The sequence below is a fragment of the Cryptomeria japonica genome, chromosome 9 (genome assembly GCF_030272615.1).
Source record: "Cryptomeria japonica chromosome 9, Sugi_1.0, whole genome shotgun sequence".
In the NCBI taxonomy this organism is placed as follows: Eukaryota; Viridiplantae; Streptophyta; class Pinopsida; order Cupressales; family Cupressaceae; genus Cryptomeria; species Cryptomeria japonica.
In genome coordinates, this window is record NC_081413.1 from 7,238,024 (window position 1) to 7,257,216 (window position 19,193).

The 19,193-nt window shown below is 35.6% G+C and overlaps 1 protein-coding gene across 1 annotated transcript; it reads right to left on the bottom strand.

The window, feature by feature from the left end:
* Positions 1-15,040: 15,040 nt before the first annotated feature.
* Positions 15,041-17,813, bottom strand: LOC131067752 (protein DETOXIFICATION 49). Its single transcript, XM_058002879.2, has 2 exons — positions 17,239-17,813; positions 15,041-16,682 (listed from the first exon to the last, which is right to left on the bottom strand). The coding sequence occupies exons 1-2, from the start codon at positions 17,428-17,430 to the stop codon at positions 15,288-15,290; spliced, it is 1,587 nt and encodes a 528-aa protein (XP_057858862.1). The 5' UTR covers positions 17,431-17,813; the 3' UTR covers positions 15,041-15,287.
* Between the last annotated feature and the right edge of the window lie 1,380 nt (positions 17,814-19,193).

Consider the following 19,193-nt stretch of genomic DNA (forward strand, 5'->3'; position numbering starts at 1 on the left):
GCTAGATTCTTTTGTTGCATGATGAGCAGAGTACGGTCTGTGAAAAAAACATTGTTCTTAAATTAATTAGAAGGTCAAGTAGATTAAATTTAAGCATTGAAAATGTATTCATGGTTGGGGACCACATTCTTTGGGATGAAATAATTGTGTGAGAGCGTATATTAATATGATTTTTCTGGAGATAAGATAATGGCTGTTTTTTATTAGATTGGGTGGTGTTTCTAACATAAAATTTTATGTACGTATGGTTCATTTTTATTTTATAAGATTTTTGGATTTGGAAATGTGATATAATTGTTTGAGCAAAATTGTTGGAATCATGGTATATACTTTGATTTTGTCATTTATCAAGGTTCAAATCTCTCTCCACTTGTTTATGGGTGTCTTTGTGTTGATCCATCTGAGACATGGAAGTAGTATGTGAGAAGGCAGATGTGGCTAAGGTTTAGAGACCTTGAGTACAAACATTCTCCCACTTGTGAAACACCTTACCTTGACAAGTTTAAAAAAGATTTAATTGCAGAGGGTCAAACAAAGAGATGCACCATATCCATCCATGAAACCCCATGAATCTCCAACATGCTGTCATGCTCCAACAAGATATATGCATCTAAGGTGTGCACCATATCAAGAAAGAACTCCTCATCCTCTAACATACTACCTGTCAAAGAAAAAGAATAATCCAAGGTGAAAAAACACCAATTCAAAACACGAGCATCAAAATCAAGTGATAACAAGTCTATAAATTATTGTCATAACTCCATTGTGCTCATGAGATTTATAGAAGCATCAATATATCAAACTTCAAACCTATTGCTAAAAATCAACTTTTAAGTTTAAAGCATTTTTCCTAGAAAAAGATTGAACATGAATGTTTAAAAATAGTTAGAACAACAACCAAAATTGATTATTAACATCCAACCAAAAAATCCACATGACTTGAAAAAGAAACCAAAACAATTGCTAATTCATCCAATAATGTATACCTCAAAGGTATGTGACACATATTAGTTCAACTCATGCCAATAGCATCAACCCATAAACTTTAATCACAAGCTTCTGATATCAAACATATCAATGAAGAATACACAGATCCCAGAACTCCCACTACATGGTTAATGTCAAATCTAAAAATAAACCATGGCATACCAAGTCTACCAATCAACACTTATATCAAAGATGTGGCAAATAATCAGACCATGTAGTAACAAAGGAAACTCACAATACCTCACTTAGGCAACACAAAATACTGCATATCTCATGGTAACTTGGGTTGAGCGGTAGGGAGTGGTGTGATCAGGGATCCACGTGGTCACTTGATCCTCGCTTATGCTACCCACCTAGGTGTCCAAACCTTCAGCGTGGTAGAAGTGGTGGTTGTGTTTCATGGGCTTGATGTGGCAAGAGAAATGGGTATTTCTAGACTCATTGTGGAAGCTGATTCTTGTAATACCATTATGATGCTTAATGAAAAAAATAGGCTAGATTGGAAATTCGCTCCTCTCATTGGCAAGTGTCGCCTCTTCCGCCTTACATTTGATGAAGTCAGATTCTGCCACGTACAAAATGAGGGAAATAGGATGACAAATACATTAGTCAGGCTAGGCACGATGGTTAATAATTTGAAAGTTTGGCTCCGAATGCACGAGGTACCTCTTGATGCCCATGCCATGATTTCAAATGACTTACATATTAATGATGTGTAATCCCAAGACTACTTTTTTAGTTTTTTCTATTCTTTCCCTTGCCTTTCCAAGTTGGTTAAGATGACGAGAATTGATTTCTGCAGTTACCCAACACAATTATTTTTCAGACCTATTACTTTCACTTTGTGGCCTTTGGGTCTGTGAAGATGGGAGGAGATTTGAATTAGATTGAACCAGATGAGTGTTAAGTTAAAAAAGAATGGCGAGTTGTGGGACAAGATTATCCAAGAAATTTTGGACTCGTATGTGGAGGGCATGATTGGTCATAACCTCAAACTCTCTAGTGACCTCAAACTCTCTACTGCCTTTGTTCAAGCCTAAAACAAAACTAAAAAGTGTTACTCTTGAGGTTACTAAATAAATTATTGTGGATATTACTAGGTTAGTTCTGGATGGTGTCACCTTCCCTAAAAAACCTAAGCAAAACTACAAGGAGGAATTTTACCGGTTTTTATTAACTTGGTGAAGGGGTTTCCAAATTCCAAAGTGGCTACTATCATGAAGAGCTCCTGCGCATATGGAAGGAGGTCACCCTACTCTTAATGAAATATTTCACACTTGATGGTAGGAAGAGGAGATTTCACCTTCATCTTTTCCCTATGTTGAACCATTTGTGCCATGGGGTAAGAATGAACTTCCCTTACTGGGTTTTGTCTTCCTTGACTCAATCTATTTCTAGGGCTATTTCTAAAGGAAAACACCCTTGCACTAGGGTCTTATCTGTATGTTGTATTATTTTCACTTGGACCAAAAGCCCTCGCATGGGGTCCCTACTGGTGAAATTGGGTCCACCCTTGAACCCAATCTGTATGTTGACCTCATTATGACTACATCAAAGTTTTCTAAAGTGTCTCACTTGGGCCCTAAATTGCCCACCAAAAAAATCTAGCCCACGTGGCCAAATTTAGGGCCATTGCCACTTCTAAAAAAGACCTTATTGAGGAACTCTCATTGGAGGAGCATAAGGAGGTGGAAATTGTTGAGGATTTAGAGTCTGATTCCATTTCCTCAGAGGAATCTAACTCCTCTGAAACCATAGGTTCTGATGGGTCCCCTACCATGAATGTTGCCGATGATGCTAACCCTCCCTCCCCCCTACAAATCCTCCCCCCACTAAGCCCAAGAGCTTTATCACTATCCTCACCGGGCTTGTGAAGGGTATCCATTATGATGTACAAAGGCAAGATGACCTACTCAAGTGGATTTTTGGGTAGATGAATGTTGCTATCAAGAAGATCAATAGGTTGGAGGTGCTTGTCGAAGCTGAAGCCAAGGCTAATAGCTAGGTTGAGGGAGAAGATGATGACGAAGCCTAGAAGGTGGCCAATTATTTCATTGGTATTGCAAACAACTTTGACAAGTTGAAAGGCAGAGTTGATGACCTATATGGTAAAATGAAAATAGCTAGAATGAACGATGAGTTGGAAGAAATTCAGCTATTAGATTATTGGTATTTATTTATGTACAATATGTTATTAATTAGTATATTTTGATTGATGGCTTAACTCTATTGAATTCAACTCACATAAATATTGAACTCATTTGTTGAAAAGGTAGTAGAAATTTGGATAATTACATAAAGTGTGGAAGATTAAATCAAGAGTCAAGTCTAGTAATTTGTATTCTTTTCAATACCTAATATTATTTTATAACAATAAAAAATTATAAAAAAGAATTAAGAATCATATGTAAAACATAATGAATAAATAAATTAAAAGTCTAATATTATTAAAAATTTATTATATAAAGAACACTCTTTATAATGTCAAAATATTAAGAAATAATATTAACTAAAATAATTAGATTTGTATTATAGCCAAATTTTCTACCAAAAAAATTTAGGTTATTGATTTGCCCTTGATCAAAGATTTTGAAAGTGGAATGAGTTGCCACAAATTTTAAAGAGGCTATTGGCCATGAAAAGTAAATATCCATTTCTCTAGAAGAAACACTCACTAATCATATATAAGGGGACATGATTATGCAAGTATTAAGGGTCATTGATAAGAAAAGGATGAGTTGATTCCATGTGATAGAATAGGAAAAATCTCTTCTACTTAAGGTTTCATATAACAAAATTAAATATAATTGTAATAGATAAAATTAAGTCTTAACTAGCATTCCTTAATGGTAGCTATTATGAGTTTTATAATGTTATTTGGCTGTCGTTGCTTCTGTTTGTGTTGATGGTTGAGGGAGCCTATCAAAACCCTCATGTCTCTTTTTGCAGTTGGTTGTGGGTGCCTTGTCTGCACCCCATGTCCTAGATTGTATGTTCAAGATATGATGTTGTTATCTAGGTCCCATATGGTTGTGGGAGACTTATAAAATGCACATTATCAAGTCGTGGGAGCCTTGCAAAACCCAATCTCAATGTTGAGGGAGCCTATAAAAATCCTATGTTTGTTGTTTTCAAGGATAGACTAGATGCTGGTAGTTTTCAAGGGCACAGTTTGACCAGTGTTTGTTTTTGGTTAGGATCAAGCTTGGTTGGGTTGTCTAGCCTTCAGATTATGTTATAGGTTATGGGAGCATGGGAAAATCCTTCTTGTTAGTTGAGGGTGCCTAAAGAACCCCCGTTCTCTTTTCTTTGAGGTCTAGTGTTTGTTGACCTAGACTGGCTACTGTGACCAACCTGGTTTGTAATGTTTAATTCTATTGATTGGTTGGTGTTTGTATGGTTTTTGGCTGCTCTGTTTTTCTGCTTATTGTTTGTACAACCTTTGGGTTTTGGGATCTGGATGCCTGTATTTCCAAAAGGTTTCATGTCCTTTCTAAAACATGTGGTTCGCTGCTATGTAGTCTAGTCCATTTTTTGCAGGTAGTTCATTGATTGTAATGGGTTTCGAGACCTCATCAAAACCATCAAATAAAAATAATTTGTAATCATTATATATTTAAGTCAACTTATACTGCATTCTCAAATTCATCTTGTAATCACTTTTAACATGAATCATATTGAATAACTAGGTATTAACTTATTTGACATTAAATATAAGTTACTCCATAGAGCCATAAGAAATGGTAGGACAATAACTAACACTTATATTAAAAAAAGAATATTCTTGAATGATTTAAGTATGGTATGAAAAAGGGGAGAACATTGTATACCAGTGCTTTGATCTAATAATAAATTGATTTAATAGACTACCCTCAACACCTACAATAGTGCAAGCTCAAAGTAAAAGATAGGAATGCAAATTTGACAACCATAAGTTAGGTTTTATAATCATCACTTGTAGACATATTAGTAATAATAATGATTAATTTAATATTAATTAGCAAACCATCCACACCATCAAATAAGATACATCCACATAATATCAAAAAAAGAGTAACCAAGATACACTTTTTAAACATATCAACAAATATCTCTAGAAATGGGCATAACATGCCATCTCTTGGAAGCATTTTATCAACCATGGAGATAAACACACATAAATAGATTGATGCAATAAATTATTTTCATATTACTTTAAACAGGTGAAATAATAAGAATTTTTTTAAAACGATGTACATGAAGCAAATGCCATAAATTTTATTGATTTAGTTATCAATATTTATAATAAGGCTCTGCCCCAAAATTAACTAACTTCTATCATATCTTACAAAAATACTTATAGATAATTAACAATCAAATATTCATCCCAATTTTTATTTACGCAAGTGATACATCATACCAAATTATCAATTACACCTTGTCATAGTTAGCCTGAACACATCTAAATGAATTTAAATTGATCCTATCACATTTAGGTTACCTAAATTTAAATTTTGAGTTTTGGTTTACATGAGTTCAATGTTTATAAGAATAATGCACTTAATACTAATTGCACCTAATAAAATCTTACAAGGGTAGACCAACTATCAAAAGCTCAATATTATGATATTACTTACAAGAGCTCAATTATGTACTTTTTTTCAATTTCAAGCACACTTAACTTGTAAGTATTTGCAACCCTTTCAAAAATTTATGTATCTTATGAACCATCCATTGTATAGCTCCATCAACTCATCTATTGATAAATGCAAGGCTTTCTTCAATACATTAAATTATGATCTTTTAGTAAAACTGAATTGCAACTCAAATTCATTGATCAATATTTCATGAGTAGTTGTTCAATCAAACCCACCTCTCATAAATATGAATATTTCATTTAGCACTCATTACATTTAGATGATAATCACAAAGATGTGTAAAGGAGGGGATTTACTACTTCTAAGAGGATTAGGATCTCAAAGAGAAGACAACCCTCAGTTACCTCAATGTTAAATACTCAAGTGGACTAATGCAAGAATATTAAAAACTAAATTCTATATTAAATAAAAAAAATTAAATTAGTGAATCATATGAAAATATAGTATGATAGAATGTATAACTATAGAAACAAAAAGCATAAAAAAGTATAAATTATTGTAATAGAGATAGCTCTCATCCATGAAATCCAACATTCCATGAGGATATCTGTGTGCCCATGTTGTCATCTATATTGAAAGAGCTCAAAATATACGAAATAAAAGAGATCAATTTTCCAAACTTGTTCACCTACACACATGGAGATGGGAAAAATGTTGGGGGTTGTATAGGGGTTTTCCTTAGTCAAACCCTCAGTTTGGTATTTTCACCTCCAAAAATAGTTAGACAAGACCAAAAGACATGTAATGAAATAAACATGTGATAGAAATAAAACTTGGCTTAAATTTTGATGGGTCATCTAAGGCGAACCTGGGTCAAGAGGGAGGGGGTGGTGTGATAATAGATTTAGATAGTAAAGTGGTGGTAGCCTATGTGGAAAATTTGGACACCGAAACTTCCAGAATGGCTAAAATGATGCCGACGTTTATTGGGATTTCTATCACCAAGGATAAATGTAGGAGGTTAATTATTGAAGGGGAATAAAAGAACATAATCATGATGTTACAAGACAAGCCATATTTGGTTGGTAGGGGTGAACATCATTTCTAATTGCCTTCGTTTCACCTCCACACTTGACCACATCGTGTTTCAACGTGTTTCTAGAGAAGGTAATAAAATTGTTGACAAGCTTGCTAACCTGGACCCCTTGTCCAAGGGCATTAAAGTATAGATGGCTCTGCATGAATTACCTAGTGAAATACGTTCCATGTTAGATGGGGACAACTAAAGCTATTGAGCCACAAAAAAATGAAAATCACCTTTTTGTTTAGTTTCATCTCCATGGTGTACTTCTATCATTTTTTGAGGTGGATTGATTCTATTAATGGTAACGAATGTAATTTTTCCTTTATCACCTCTAAAAATGGTTATTTCCATTTTGGTTTGTGTGAAATTGTCTTGGCTTCTGGCTCCAGGTTTTCTATGTCTAAGATGGGAGGAGACTTAAGCCAAATCGAGTCAGATTTCTGTGATAAGTATAAAGTAAATGTGGCCTTTTGGGAGAAAGTTATTGAAGGTAATTTAGCTAATTATCTAGAGGGTATGAAGGGATTTGACCCTATAATTGCTGATGAATTTGCCTAGTCATGAAAAAATGGTGTTGTTCAAGTAGGGAAGGTGAAATTTATTGTGTTAGCAGATACTATTGATGTGATGACATGGATTACTATAGATGGAAATAATTCTAAAATAAGCCTAAAGGGAACTATAAGGAATATTTCAAAAGTTTTCAGGGCCTAGGCAAGAAGGTGGCATACCACCAAAGTGGTTTCAAAACAGAGGAGTTGCCTAGTATCTGGAAGGATGCGGCTATGCTTTTGATGAATTTATTCATTGTCGATTGATGCTTCAAAAGGTTTGAATCTTAATTATTCTCAATGCTCAATCACCTTCAATATGGGGTAAGGATAAATTTTCCCTTCTAAAATTTTGACTTCTATCTCCTAGTCTGTCAAGGTTGCTAAGTCTAAGGGATCCCTTCCCTACATCAAGGGCTCATCTTGCACCTCTATAAGTTCCATTTGAGTTTAAACCCTTCCAAAGGCCCTGATATTAACCCCCTGACTCTAGTCCAGGTTTGGGTCTTTGAATTCAGCTTCTAGTCAATCAAGCTATTACCTCTACTACACCTCACAAGGTTCCTACTAGGGCTAACCCCTCTTAAAATGCTAAATTCAAGACCCCTTTGGCCCCCCTGTTGGTGAAACCTTTTCTTGAGAAAATGGTCATTATTGAAGAGGAACCTAAGTGTATAGAGTCTCTTCTTAGTCTACTTGGTCTAATTGGGCCTTGAATAATATTGGAAGTAAAGAGGCTAATCCCCCATCCCCCCATTACCCCTTTGATTCACTAAAATCCTCTCCACATAGTACTTTGTTTAAGGAGGAATTTTCCCTCTTTGCGGCTAAGACTAGTGAACTATGTGATAGGTTCAATAAACATGAATTGACTACATGTTGGTTGTTGGGTCAATTTGAGGTGGCAAAATAGAAGATTAATAGGCTTGAAGCTATCTTAGAAGAGGAGGCTAGAGCCTCAAGTATGACAAACAATGAGAAGGAGCAAAGGGCTTGGATGGAGGTTGGGAAGTTTGTTGGGATGATCGAGAAATGGGAAGTAGTGGACAATTCGATTAAAGACCTCACAGAGAAAATTTCTCAAACAAAGGACATGAATGATTTGGTTGATATGCTAGAGGTTCTATAGGAAAATTAGGAAGAAATGAGGCAGACTATGGATAATATGTTTGACCAACATTGGGAAATCACAAAGAAGAACTCTATTGCTCTCCATGATATTCAAGATGATATTGTAAGGAGGCAGGCTAAGAAAATAAGACATCTGGAGTTCCCATCTACAATGAACATAGAAGAATCTATTTCTGAGGTAAAATTCGTGCCTTGGTTGTTTCCTCTAAGAAAGATTCCTCTAAAAAACTCTCTATGTTGGATAAGGGTAAAGATATTTGTGTGGATAGGATGTTGGAGTTCTCTCCCACCCAGTAAGCCATCGGTTTGTTCTTTCTATGGGAGATTGTTTTTTTAATTGTGTTGTTGCATCTGGTAATTGGTTTTAGTCTCTGGGTTCATTAGTGTTTATGATTTTTGCTGGGTCTAGTTAACACCAAGTTTTTGTTTATGGGTTCTCACTCCTTGTGAGTCCTTCGTTTTATCACCTTTTGCTACAAATTTGTAAGGTTCAGGCCTCTCCTAGTTTAATATTTTCAAAACAAAACCCGATGATGGAGGAGAACCCATATCATCATAAAAATAATATAGACAAGATTATAAAAATACATGCAAGAGAGTGTTACTAACAACCATGGCTCCCTCTCGAGATAATATATGTGATGTGAGATAAATATTTTGTACTTTGATTGTCCAAAAGATAAGAGAAAATGATCAAAGTTTCACTATGAGAGATAAATAGAGTAAGACAAGTTGAGAAATATTGTCCAAGAATGTCATTATAAGGAGACAATTTTTGTTTCTTGGAATGGGTGAGAATAGCCGTTACAAGCTCATTTTCCTATTGTTACATACATCAAGGGAAAAATGTGTAGAATATTCTTATTTGAATATTGGAATTTATTGGGAAATGTTCCATTTAACCAATATCTATAAAAATCAAATCATTAGATGCCAACGTTTCATTATTGTCACCTATGAAGGTAGAATCATGAAATCATGATCATAGGTCTTTCCATAAATGGACTAGATGTAATTTGTAAGTGTGAAATTGGCACAGAGTATAATTTATGACACTACAAGATGAAATATGAAGACTTCTAAAGAAGCCACCCATCCTTAGACTATTCAAACTCAAACATAGTTAAACATAAAACCTTCCAAAAAATTAAATTTGAAGTCACATTCTTATACTATTCCAACTCAAATAAACTTAAATGTAAAAAATTCCTAAAAATAAAATCCATTAACCTAAAATAAACCTATTTACTTGCTACTCATTTATAATTTGATCTCTTAACAATTCATTTATTACTCTTCATAGTTTTTGTTTTGGATTCAAGCTATTTTGCTCTTATTCTAATGAAAACAATGGTTTGGTGAAGTTGATACCCCATGTAGTTTTTGATTAAAAGGTCAAACAAGTTTTGAAGGGACCTAAAACCCCATATAAAAAATTCTACCATTAAGAAAATATTAGCAAGACAACATAGAGATAGCATTAGAACAAGTGATATAAAAAATATTAGACAACAAGGCCCCAAGCCAAGACAAGGAAAAAACACCATAAAACAATTACTTGAGACTTTTTAAAATATCAGTAGCCTTAGCCTCAACATCATGCTTGGAAGCTTCTTGAGAAAGCTTCTTGATATCCTACAAATCCTTCAGCAATTGGTCAACAACCTTTTTGAGATGGCCTTTAGTCTGAATGCATGACCCTTTACCCTCTTCATCACCAACCTAATTACCTTTTTCCTTTAGATCAATAAATTGGAGTTCGCCATTCTGCATTTTTTCAAATTTATCAACCAAAATTCTTATATAGTTTGCGGACCCTTTAATTGAATTGTGGTTAAACTTAATTAGTTTAACTTGATTAATGTTTATATCCTCCATTTTTGTTTCCAGGGCCACAATATGACCTTCATAGTCTGATTTCAAGCTAGCCACATCTGTTAGCAATTTTTGAAGAGATGCCACCACGTTTCTGCCTTCTTTGTCCACCCAAGAATCACCATGCTTCACACCCTCATCTAACCTAGATTGAATAGAAATTATCTTGAGCCTTATCTATTTAATTTAATGGAAATACCACTTATGTATTTTAAAAGAATACACCATTGCATCGCTAGCGAGACCTAGAATATCATCATGGTTCTCCGAATCCAAGTTTAAATGGGGAGAATCAACATGTAGCTAATGAGGGAAAGGTGATCTTGTAGCCCTGTCCTTAGAGCCATTCACAAATTCATTTGAAGGGGAAGAGTGGTGATTACTTTGTTCCTCAGAGTGGTAAGAAACAAGGGAGGGTTTTTTCTTTTTTCCCCTCTTCAAGGTTCTACTCAAACTCAACTTTCCCCTTTTGATCTGAACCTTAATCTCAGAATGTTCCTCAGTATCCCATCACTCATCCTCCGACACAATAAATTTTAATTCCTCATCCTTCAAGGGGTCAAATTCCTCATAAATTTTATGCTTTCTTTTAGAAGGGGAGGGGAGGGATTTAATGTGCTCCATAATAAGCATTATAAGACCTCCATGAAATACTAGGTTTTTCAGGGTTTTCTTGTGCTCTCGAATACCCTCATTAAAGAAATATAGAAGATAAAATGGAAAATAAATCCTATGCCTATGCCTAAAATGGTTAATCAACACAAAATAATGTAAAAAAATGTTAGTATAGTGTTCATTAAGAGAGAAATGCTACATAAGTACCTTAAGGTTTGCTGCCCAAAGGGGTTTGATAGAGCCCATTTCAAAGCCACTCTTTGGCTTCCTAACTAGACATTTTCCCTCTTTGCCTTTGGGAAATTTTTGTGCTACTTCATTTAAGGTCTTTTTGTCTTTGAAGGCCTTCTTACCATCCATTGACATGCCCATAATCTTGGAAATAAGCTCTTTTGTGAGGTGCACCTACTTCCCATACATAGAGACATGGGTCTCCTTTGAGCCTTTGACATAAAAATTAGATGGTTTATGGTCATACCCATGAAGCCTTTCCAAATAAAGAGTGGCATCCCCTTTCTACATAATCGGCCATATCGTAGCATTCTTTTGCACCCTTTCATAATTGATTGGTTCAAGATGGTTTCTATCACCCCCCATACTTGAATCACTATAATCATTAGAAACCAGAGGTTGAAGGAAATAAAAAATCCCATTCTCGACAAGTAAGAAAAACACTTAGAAATCATGGGAATCAGGAAACATGACACAAAGGGTATAATGCTTAGAGTTTGTCATATCAATTAATGAATGTTTCCCACATGAATGCATAGCACGTCAAACACAATCAAATCCACTAATTTCAATGGTAATATATCTTCCTTGATCCATAATTGTTTGGCGTTACAAAGGACCCTATATTAGCAAAATGATCGACAACACAATTGGCCTCTCTATATGCATGATAAATGATAAAATTATCAAAAGACTCAATAATCTTGTTGGTATCCCTGATCCAACTTTGGATAGTTCACAAAGGACTTTGGGAGCCATTTAAACATTGAACTATGTTCTTAGAATTCCCTTTGATCTAAACTTTTTGTAATTCTCTTGATAGGATAGTCTCGGACCATGGTAAACAACAACTTTGGCAAGGTGATTGGTTTGGATACCCAATGGTAGTGATACTCCATGTAGTTGTTGGAAAATAATATTGAGAATTCATGAGGGTGGTAATCTAGATTCAAACATAAACACGAAACCTCAAAAGCGCTTTAAAAAGGGTTGAAATTGATGAATACATATAATCTAAATGAGACAAAATCAAATAGTTTTGCCAATAGTTAAAAATAATTAGTTATCATAAACCCAACATTACAATATAATTTAATATAAGAGTCTCAAATATTTATTAATAGAGAAATAAAGAATAAAATCATATTTAGAACATCATTGCTATATTGGCTTTTTTCTCATCCTTATGTCCCCCAAATTCAAACCTTTGTCTCTCGTCCTTGGTCAATGGAAGAAATGACTCTTCTGGTAGTGGTTTTTTTATCACTGGCTCTCTTGTCTCCAAACTGGTTGTGGACTTTTCAAACTCAAAGTCATCCCCCTTGCAGAAAAATTTACCTATCATTTTCATTGCAAACACTTTTGTTAAATATTTTCTTAAAAACCTGTAAGCTGTGGACCCACTCTAGAAACCTTTAAGGGGATCCTTTGCCCAACCTAGTAAATGCCTCCCCTATGCCTCCTTTATTTCGGAGGTGGTGTTGGATAAGGAGGTGTTGGAATGCATTTCATAAATTGGAAAGCTAGCACTTATCAATATATTTAACCATTTGTGGCCATCTCTTCCAACATTGCACTCCTAGATCTCTGATCACTGGAACCACTAGTGTTAGCTAAAGTGGAAATTCATCCTTGTGCTCGTAGTTTCTTTATGATTTGATTTGACACTAGAGATGATAAGGGTGTTGTTCAGTTGCTGGATGTGTGGAAATGGGGTTCACATGCCTTGTCTATCCACTCTTGGAGACCCTCATTTAATCCCCTTGTGGATCCTATTGAGTTTTCCCCTACCTAAGTCAGGCTCCCCCACCTCCCTCTCCACTTCTAGTGCACTGCTTCTTAAGAATCTATTGGCAACAAGTTGGATCAGGTTATTAGAGTTGACCCTAATACTAAACTTTTCTCCCACACCTCCTACACAATAATTTTATTGAATTTGGACCTCTCCAAACCACTTTTAGTTGATATCACTCTTAAGGTTGGAGAGTTGCAATGAAGATAGATCTTGGACTATGAAGGAATCTCATTTAGGTGTAAACATTATTTTGCAACTAGGTAGTTGGCGTCTTCTTGCCCTTGTAGCTCTTGACTTCACTCCTCTCCTACCTAGTGGAAAGATGCTAAAAAGTGTCATCTCATGGTCTTCTCAATGGAGTTGGACTCTACTTCAGACTCTCCTACATCAGTGACTTGTGTCAGCTCAACTTTTATGGCTCTACTTAGGTGTCCCTTGTTTGAACGAATGGTGTTGTTACTGTGTTAGTGGCCCCTACTCCCAATTCTGTCGAAATGTGCTATGAGTGTCCCTTTGGTTGCTTCAGGTGCTCTCTCAAGTAATGGTCTTATCCCTTCCATGGTCCGTAATTCCCTCTCCCTACATTGCCAATTTCCCATTTAGGTTCAACGACTCATCTATCCAACTCGTCTGCTGCTTCTGGGGGATCTACAGGCTTTGTTGGCCTTATTTCTTCAAAGAGGAATATTTCATCTTGGGTAGTTGTATGAAAAAAGTAAAAGGGTCATTCCTTTCGAGCACAAAACGCTTAGATTCTTCTATCGGGCCCACTTCTCAAACCTTACTCTGATTTTTAGTAGTTTGTGTTTTAAGTTTGATTTAGCTTTATGATGTTATACTTAAATTATTTGGATGTAACTTTGTTGTTTGGTCCCACGATAATTTATTGTCTGATATTTTTATTTGATTTATAATAAATTGGAACCCTTCTCCACTTACATTAATCAAAAACATCATTATTATAATAAAAAATAATTCTTTAAAAATTGTAATAAGTAAAACCCTACATCAATAAATTGAAATAAATAAAACGTGAACAACAAACAATTCATTTGCTACTAAATAATGACTAAAATGATCAGAACCACTCAATCTATAAGATCATGTTACTCCGAAAATGAAGCTTATCCAAGAAATGCAAACTAATCAGTTTGAACACGAATCGAATTTAAAACGAAGTTAAAAGCAATTCGGAAAACATTTATACCGCATATTGTTTTTTCTTAAACTAGAGATAAACGGTAGGCCAAAATACAGTCAATGGATATGGTTGAAAACGTCACGAGATAGAATGCATGATTCCAGACAGGGAGACCCAATTTTGTCTCCTTAAGCTACACCACTTGGTAGTTAAAATGCTTAATAATTATAATTATAATAGCGATTCTTTTCCCTTACCAGGGCGCACTAGTAACAACCAAATAATTATTAATACGAACAGTAGGTTTGATTGATAAGCATAAGAGGACAAGGAAAACGTCCTTTAGTTCGTCTCTGTCCCTTGATTCCCTTATCCGGCATATCTTGTATGCATAATTGAATCCAACTACAACTCTGTCATTTGATGTATTAATAGTACTCAATATTGTCGCCTAATGATTGTACACTCGTACACGGTTTTGTTTCAGGATACATGTTTTAAGATTAGCAACATACTTTCTAAATTATTCAACAACCATTAATGATTGTCGGTGTACCCTCATACAATATGGATGTTCTATTCTTTTAAAATTTTGATTCTGTATTAAGGTTGTGCTTATCGTGTGTACATTCTTAATGCAAAAAAGATACTTGATACAAGGCCCACTTAGGTCAGAGATTCCACATGCACAAAGGATCGAAGAGAAATGGGTGCCGAAACAGCTCAGGATCATAACCATCGAATTACAGTATAATTAGAGCTCTTAGAAATAATGTTGCAGTAAATTTGATGTATAATTTAGGGAAGTATCATTCGTTGATGGGCTAAGAATTCACAAATCTTTAAAATGATTCATACACAACAGGGGAAGGAATTTTGGGGTTGGAAATGGGTGTTGTAGGAAATGAAATGGAACTCTTTAATCACGCAGTGTTCATATATGAATATGTTGTAAGAAAGAGCACAACTGGAGATCCCATTTCGTCAGAATTCAGACAATACGATACCCGAGACGGATATCCTTTTTGAACAAATGCACAGTAGATGCATGACTGACAACACTATATACAAACTCTAATTAATGTCTGTTCTTGACACATATAATCTATATACAAACTCTCTTTTTTTAGGGTGTTTTTGTCTGCAACAATCATTTTAATTCTTTAATTCTTTTTCGTTTCGATAATGATGGATCACAGCTAAACATTTGATAAAAATACTTGCTAACACAATCGAAGATCTCTACAATAACATATAATCTACACAATTTGAATTCTTCCGTTCCCTGGTAGGGCAATTGCTACGTTGCCGCAACGAGAGGCTCCGAATCATTTGAAATCTTTGGGTCTTGTGATTCGGTGAGTTCAATTGCCCGGGTGGCTTGCAGAGTCCAGTCTGTGCGAAACAAATGGTATAGCATGAGTGCCAAGCAAGAGGCCTGCGCAGCGAACAATCCAATCCAGAATCCCACAAAACCAATGTTGAAAAAAAACCCGGTACCCACAGCAATGGGCATGCCAATGAGATAAAAAGAACCTAGATTTATGTTTGCTCCCAACGATGGCCGAGCGCTGCCCCTGAGAACTCCGCAGCCAGTGGTCTGCGGGCAGTTCCCGAGCTCGCAGAGCCCCAAAATGGGCAGCGCCATGGATGTAAGCTTCAGAATCTCTGGGTCATTGGTGAACAGTCTTGCCCAACTATGGCGCACACTGTTTGCAAAGCTCATGGCCACGAAACCCAACAGAGAAGCACATGTCAGAGCAACGATTGTAGCGTTGCGTGCTCTGTCAGGCCTGTTGGCGCCCAACTCATTGCTCACCCTGGTTGAAACTCCTACACTCAGAGACGAAGGAAAAATGTATAGAAGAGAAGTAGTCTGAATCAAGATTCCCATGGAGGCAACCGTGGCCTTGGGATTTATGAGTAGCCCACACAGAATTATCATTAACTCATACCACCACCACTCCAAGCACACCGATACACAGCTGGGTATCGCTAGTTTCAGCAGCGGTGTCCACCCACTCAAACATTCTGCTGAAACTCCCCCACCCCATGTCTTCTTATAAACTCCGGAGAAACAGAAATACAAGAGGAGGGACAAAATGAGGTTGAGATTCGTCCAGGCGGCAGCCAATGCAACGCCTGCGATTCCCATGCCGAGGAATTCGACCAGCAGAAAGTTGATCGGCACGTGTAGAGCAACTGCAATGGCGGCCGTGCAAGCAAGAGGGAATGTGACGTTCTGAGTTCTGAGATAGATTCTCAGGGGATGAAGCAACGCCTGAGCGAAAAGGTCCGGAACGCTGAACAAAATATACTTCGCTGCCATTCTCGTGACAGCCTCATCCTGTCTGCAAAAAAGGAGTATTCTTTCCATATTGAGCCACAGGATCAGCGTGGGAACTACTGCAGTCAAAAGAATGAGCACCATTCTCTGAAGCGCAAGTCCCAGCAATCCCCATCGTTTGGCTCCGTATGCCTGTCCACAGATGGGCTCCATTCCCAAAGCAAGTCCTGAAATGACAGAATACCCCGTTATGTTGGCAAACCCTATTGCCAGTGACCCACCTGCGAGTTCTGTTTCCCCCAAGCGTCCCAGAAACAACATTGATATCATGGCCCGAGAGTACTGCAGCAAACCCGTTAGTACCATCGGCCCAGATATTGCCGACAGTGCCTTGAGCTCCTCCACAATCTGTGTCACCACCAAACACAATACATAAATAACTAGGGCTAATCAATTAGGGAGATAACAGTTCGTGTTAAATGCATATAGGGAGATAACAGAGTTCATGTTAAATGCATATATCTGCTGAATCTAATCTATGCAGAATTTTTTGCATCAATATTTTGAATCACATTCTATGAATGATCTTTTCTTTATTATCTTATGATGAATATCAAATTAATTCTAAACTTCGATGCAAAAAAAATTCTTCAAAACCGAATCCAAAAACATATGAATAGAGCTTATTCATTTTCTTTAAAACTAACAAACCAAACGTAACTATCTCTGCGCATGCCCTTATTCTTCATGGTGCCATTGCCAGTCAATTCTCAACGTAGTAACCGTAAACTTAACAGAATGCCCAACAGCCATTCATTCAAGTTACCCCACATTAACTCCTAGATAATCTGGCCTATCTTTTAGGATCTGGGCACAAAAAATGCTGCGGCAGATGCGTAAAGGAGAAGAAAAGAGAAGAGCAAAGTGTGATAAGGAGAAACAAAACATATTTCGGAATACCAACCTGAGTAGCAGTTAGGCAACTGTCAAGCTCAATGGTGTCTGAGCCTGAGAAATCCTTCTCAATCAACACGGAGACAAAGAACTTCTCATTCTCAGTCTCTGTCTGTGTTTTTGCCTCTGTCTCGGGCTTTTGCTTAGACTGCTCATCGTTCCTGTCCACGCAGCAGCTACCGCTTAAAGTTTGTCTGCACATGGCTTTGTGTTTCGCTGGTCTTACTTAATCTTCAGCACTGCACTTTGCAATGATTAATTGTGTACAGTACTAAAAGTTTGCCAAACCCGGAAACGATAAAAGCATACGTAATGTTTTGCAGAGACAAAACATAACATGAATCTCAGCTTTGCTTCCCGCCAGTGACATCTTCGTTGGCAGTCAGTCCCGAGAAACAGTGCGGTCAAAATTGAACAAACTCCCCATTTCCCATAAATAAAAAACCCTATTTTTAAGCTCCAAAATGCATTCAGACACAACAGGCGGGATGACTTGCAAAACGAGAACAAATGCAAATTGCAAAAGCTCTGTAATCAGATTTTTCAATGGCGCATTAGCTGAATCTCCATCATTATCACCTCTCAATTTTGTTCCCAACTAAATTCCAACACAGTGTGAGTCACATGTAGTTGGAAGCAGAGTGAAGAAGACCCTTTATAAGCAGCAGAAATCAACGATTGTGGGCCCAGCCATTAGTGTCCCTGTCATTTTTTATTCAAATATACAGTCATCGAATGGATAAAACTTGATACTTACAAGTTACAATCATCTCTGTCTGAATCGTTTTTTGACATTTTTCACATTGAAATGCCTACCATTCACACCCCTAATTTGTCCCAAGAAGATTTCTTGTCTTATAAGCAAAGTTGTGGTCCCTTCTTTTTTATTAGTTAATTAAAAGTAATCAAAGGTAGCTTTGAAAACCAAGTGTCAGCCAATAATTGAGTGCTGCTTACTTGAATATCAAATTTCATAACTTAGATTTGATATTCAACAAGTTACGGATAAGGAATTCACATTTGCAATTGGCAATTTTACCGTTTTGATGTATAGATAAAGAGAGTAGTTTTTATTTAAATTTTTTTTATTTTTGAATTTATTTAATATAATATATATATGTTTGTAAAAGTATATTTTGTATATCTATCTATCTATCTATCTACCTATCTATTTATCTGTCCATCAAATATTCTTTTATAAATTATCAGTTTTAAAGTTGAATATGAATATGAAGATAGGTACCTAGTGTGTGTATATATATTATATAGGGAGCAATATAGCTTTCTAGTTAATTTAGTCTATTTTACAACTACTTAATTTGTTATAATATGTACACAAATTTTCATTTAGTTAAGAGTTATATTTTTTTATCTTATACTATTTGTTTTAAGAGTTTTTATATATACATAAACTTTTATTTTAGTTAAGAGTTAATTTATTTTTTCTTATACTATTTGTTTTAAGAGTATATATATGTATATAACTTTCTAGCTAACTTAGTCTATTTTAGAACTACTTAATTTGTTATAATATGGACACAAATTTTTATTTTTGTTAAGAGTTATTTTATTTTGTTTTATACTATTTGTTTTAAGAGTTTTAAATTTTTTGTATGCAACTTCTAATTTTACTTTGGAAAAGTAAACATTGTTTTTTTTTATAATAATTTTGATTGATTTGCATTATATTTTACTAAAGAATAAATATATTATCAAATGACATCATTATTATTATGTTTATTATAAGACATTAATATTTTATGATGTAAATGACTATCAAATTTAAGTTAAAAGTAACATAATGTCCCATCCCTTGCTATCACTATAGAACACCTATTACAAATATTCGTATGAATAGAAAATGTTACATACTTGAAGAGCTAAAACCTTCATCAATATGATTTTTTTAATAAAAACTATCATTAAAAGAATGTCTAAATTTGTTTACTAAATGAATTACTAGTT

Coding starts and splice junctions, on each gene's coding strand:
- LOC131067752 (XM_058002879.2), bottom strand. CDS start 17,430: ATGTGCAGACAAACTTTAAGCGGTAGCTGCTGCGTGGACAGGAACGAT. Junction 16,683..17,238: donor GTTGCCTAACTGCTACTCAG/GTTGGTATTCCG, acceptor GTGGTGACACAG/ATTGTGGAGGAGCTCAAGGC.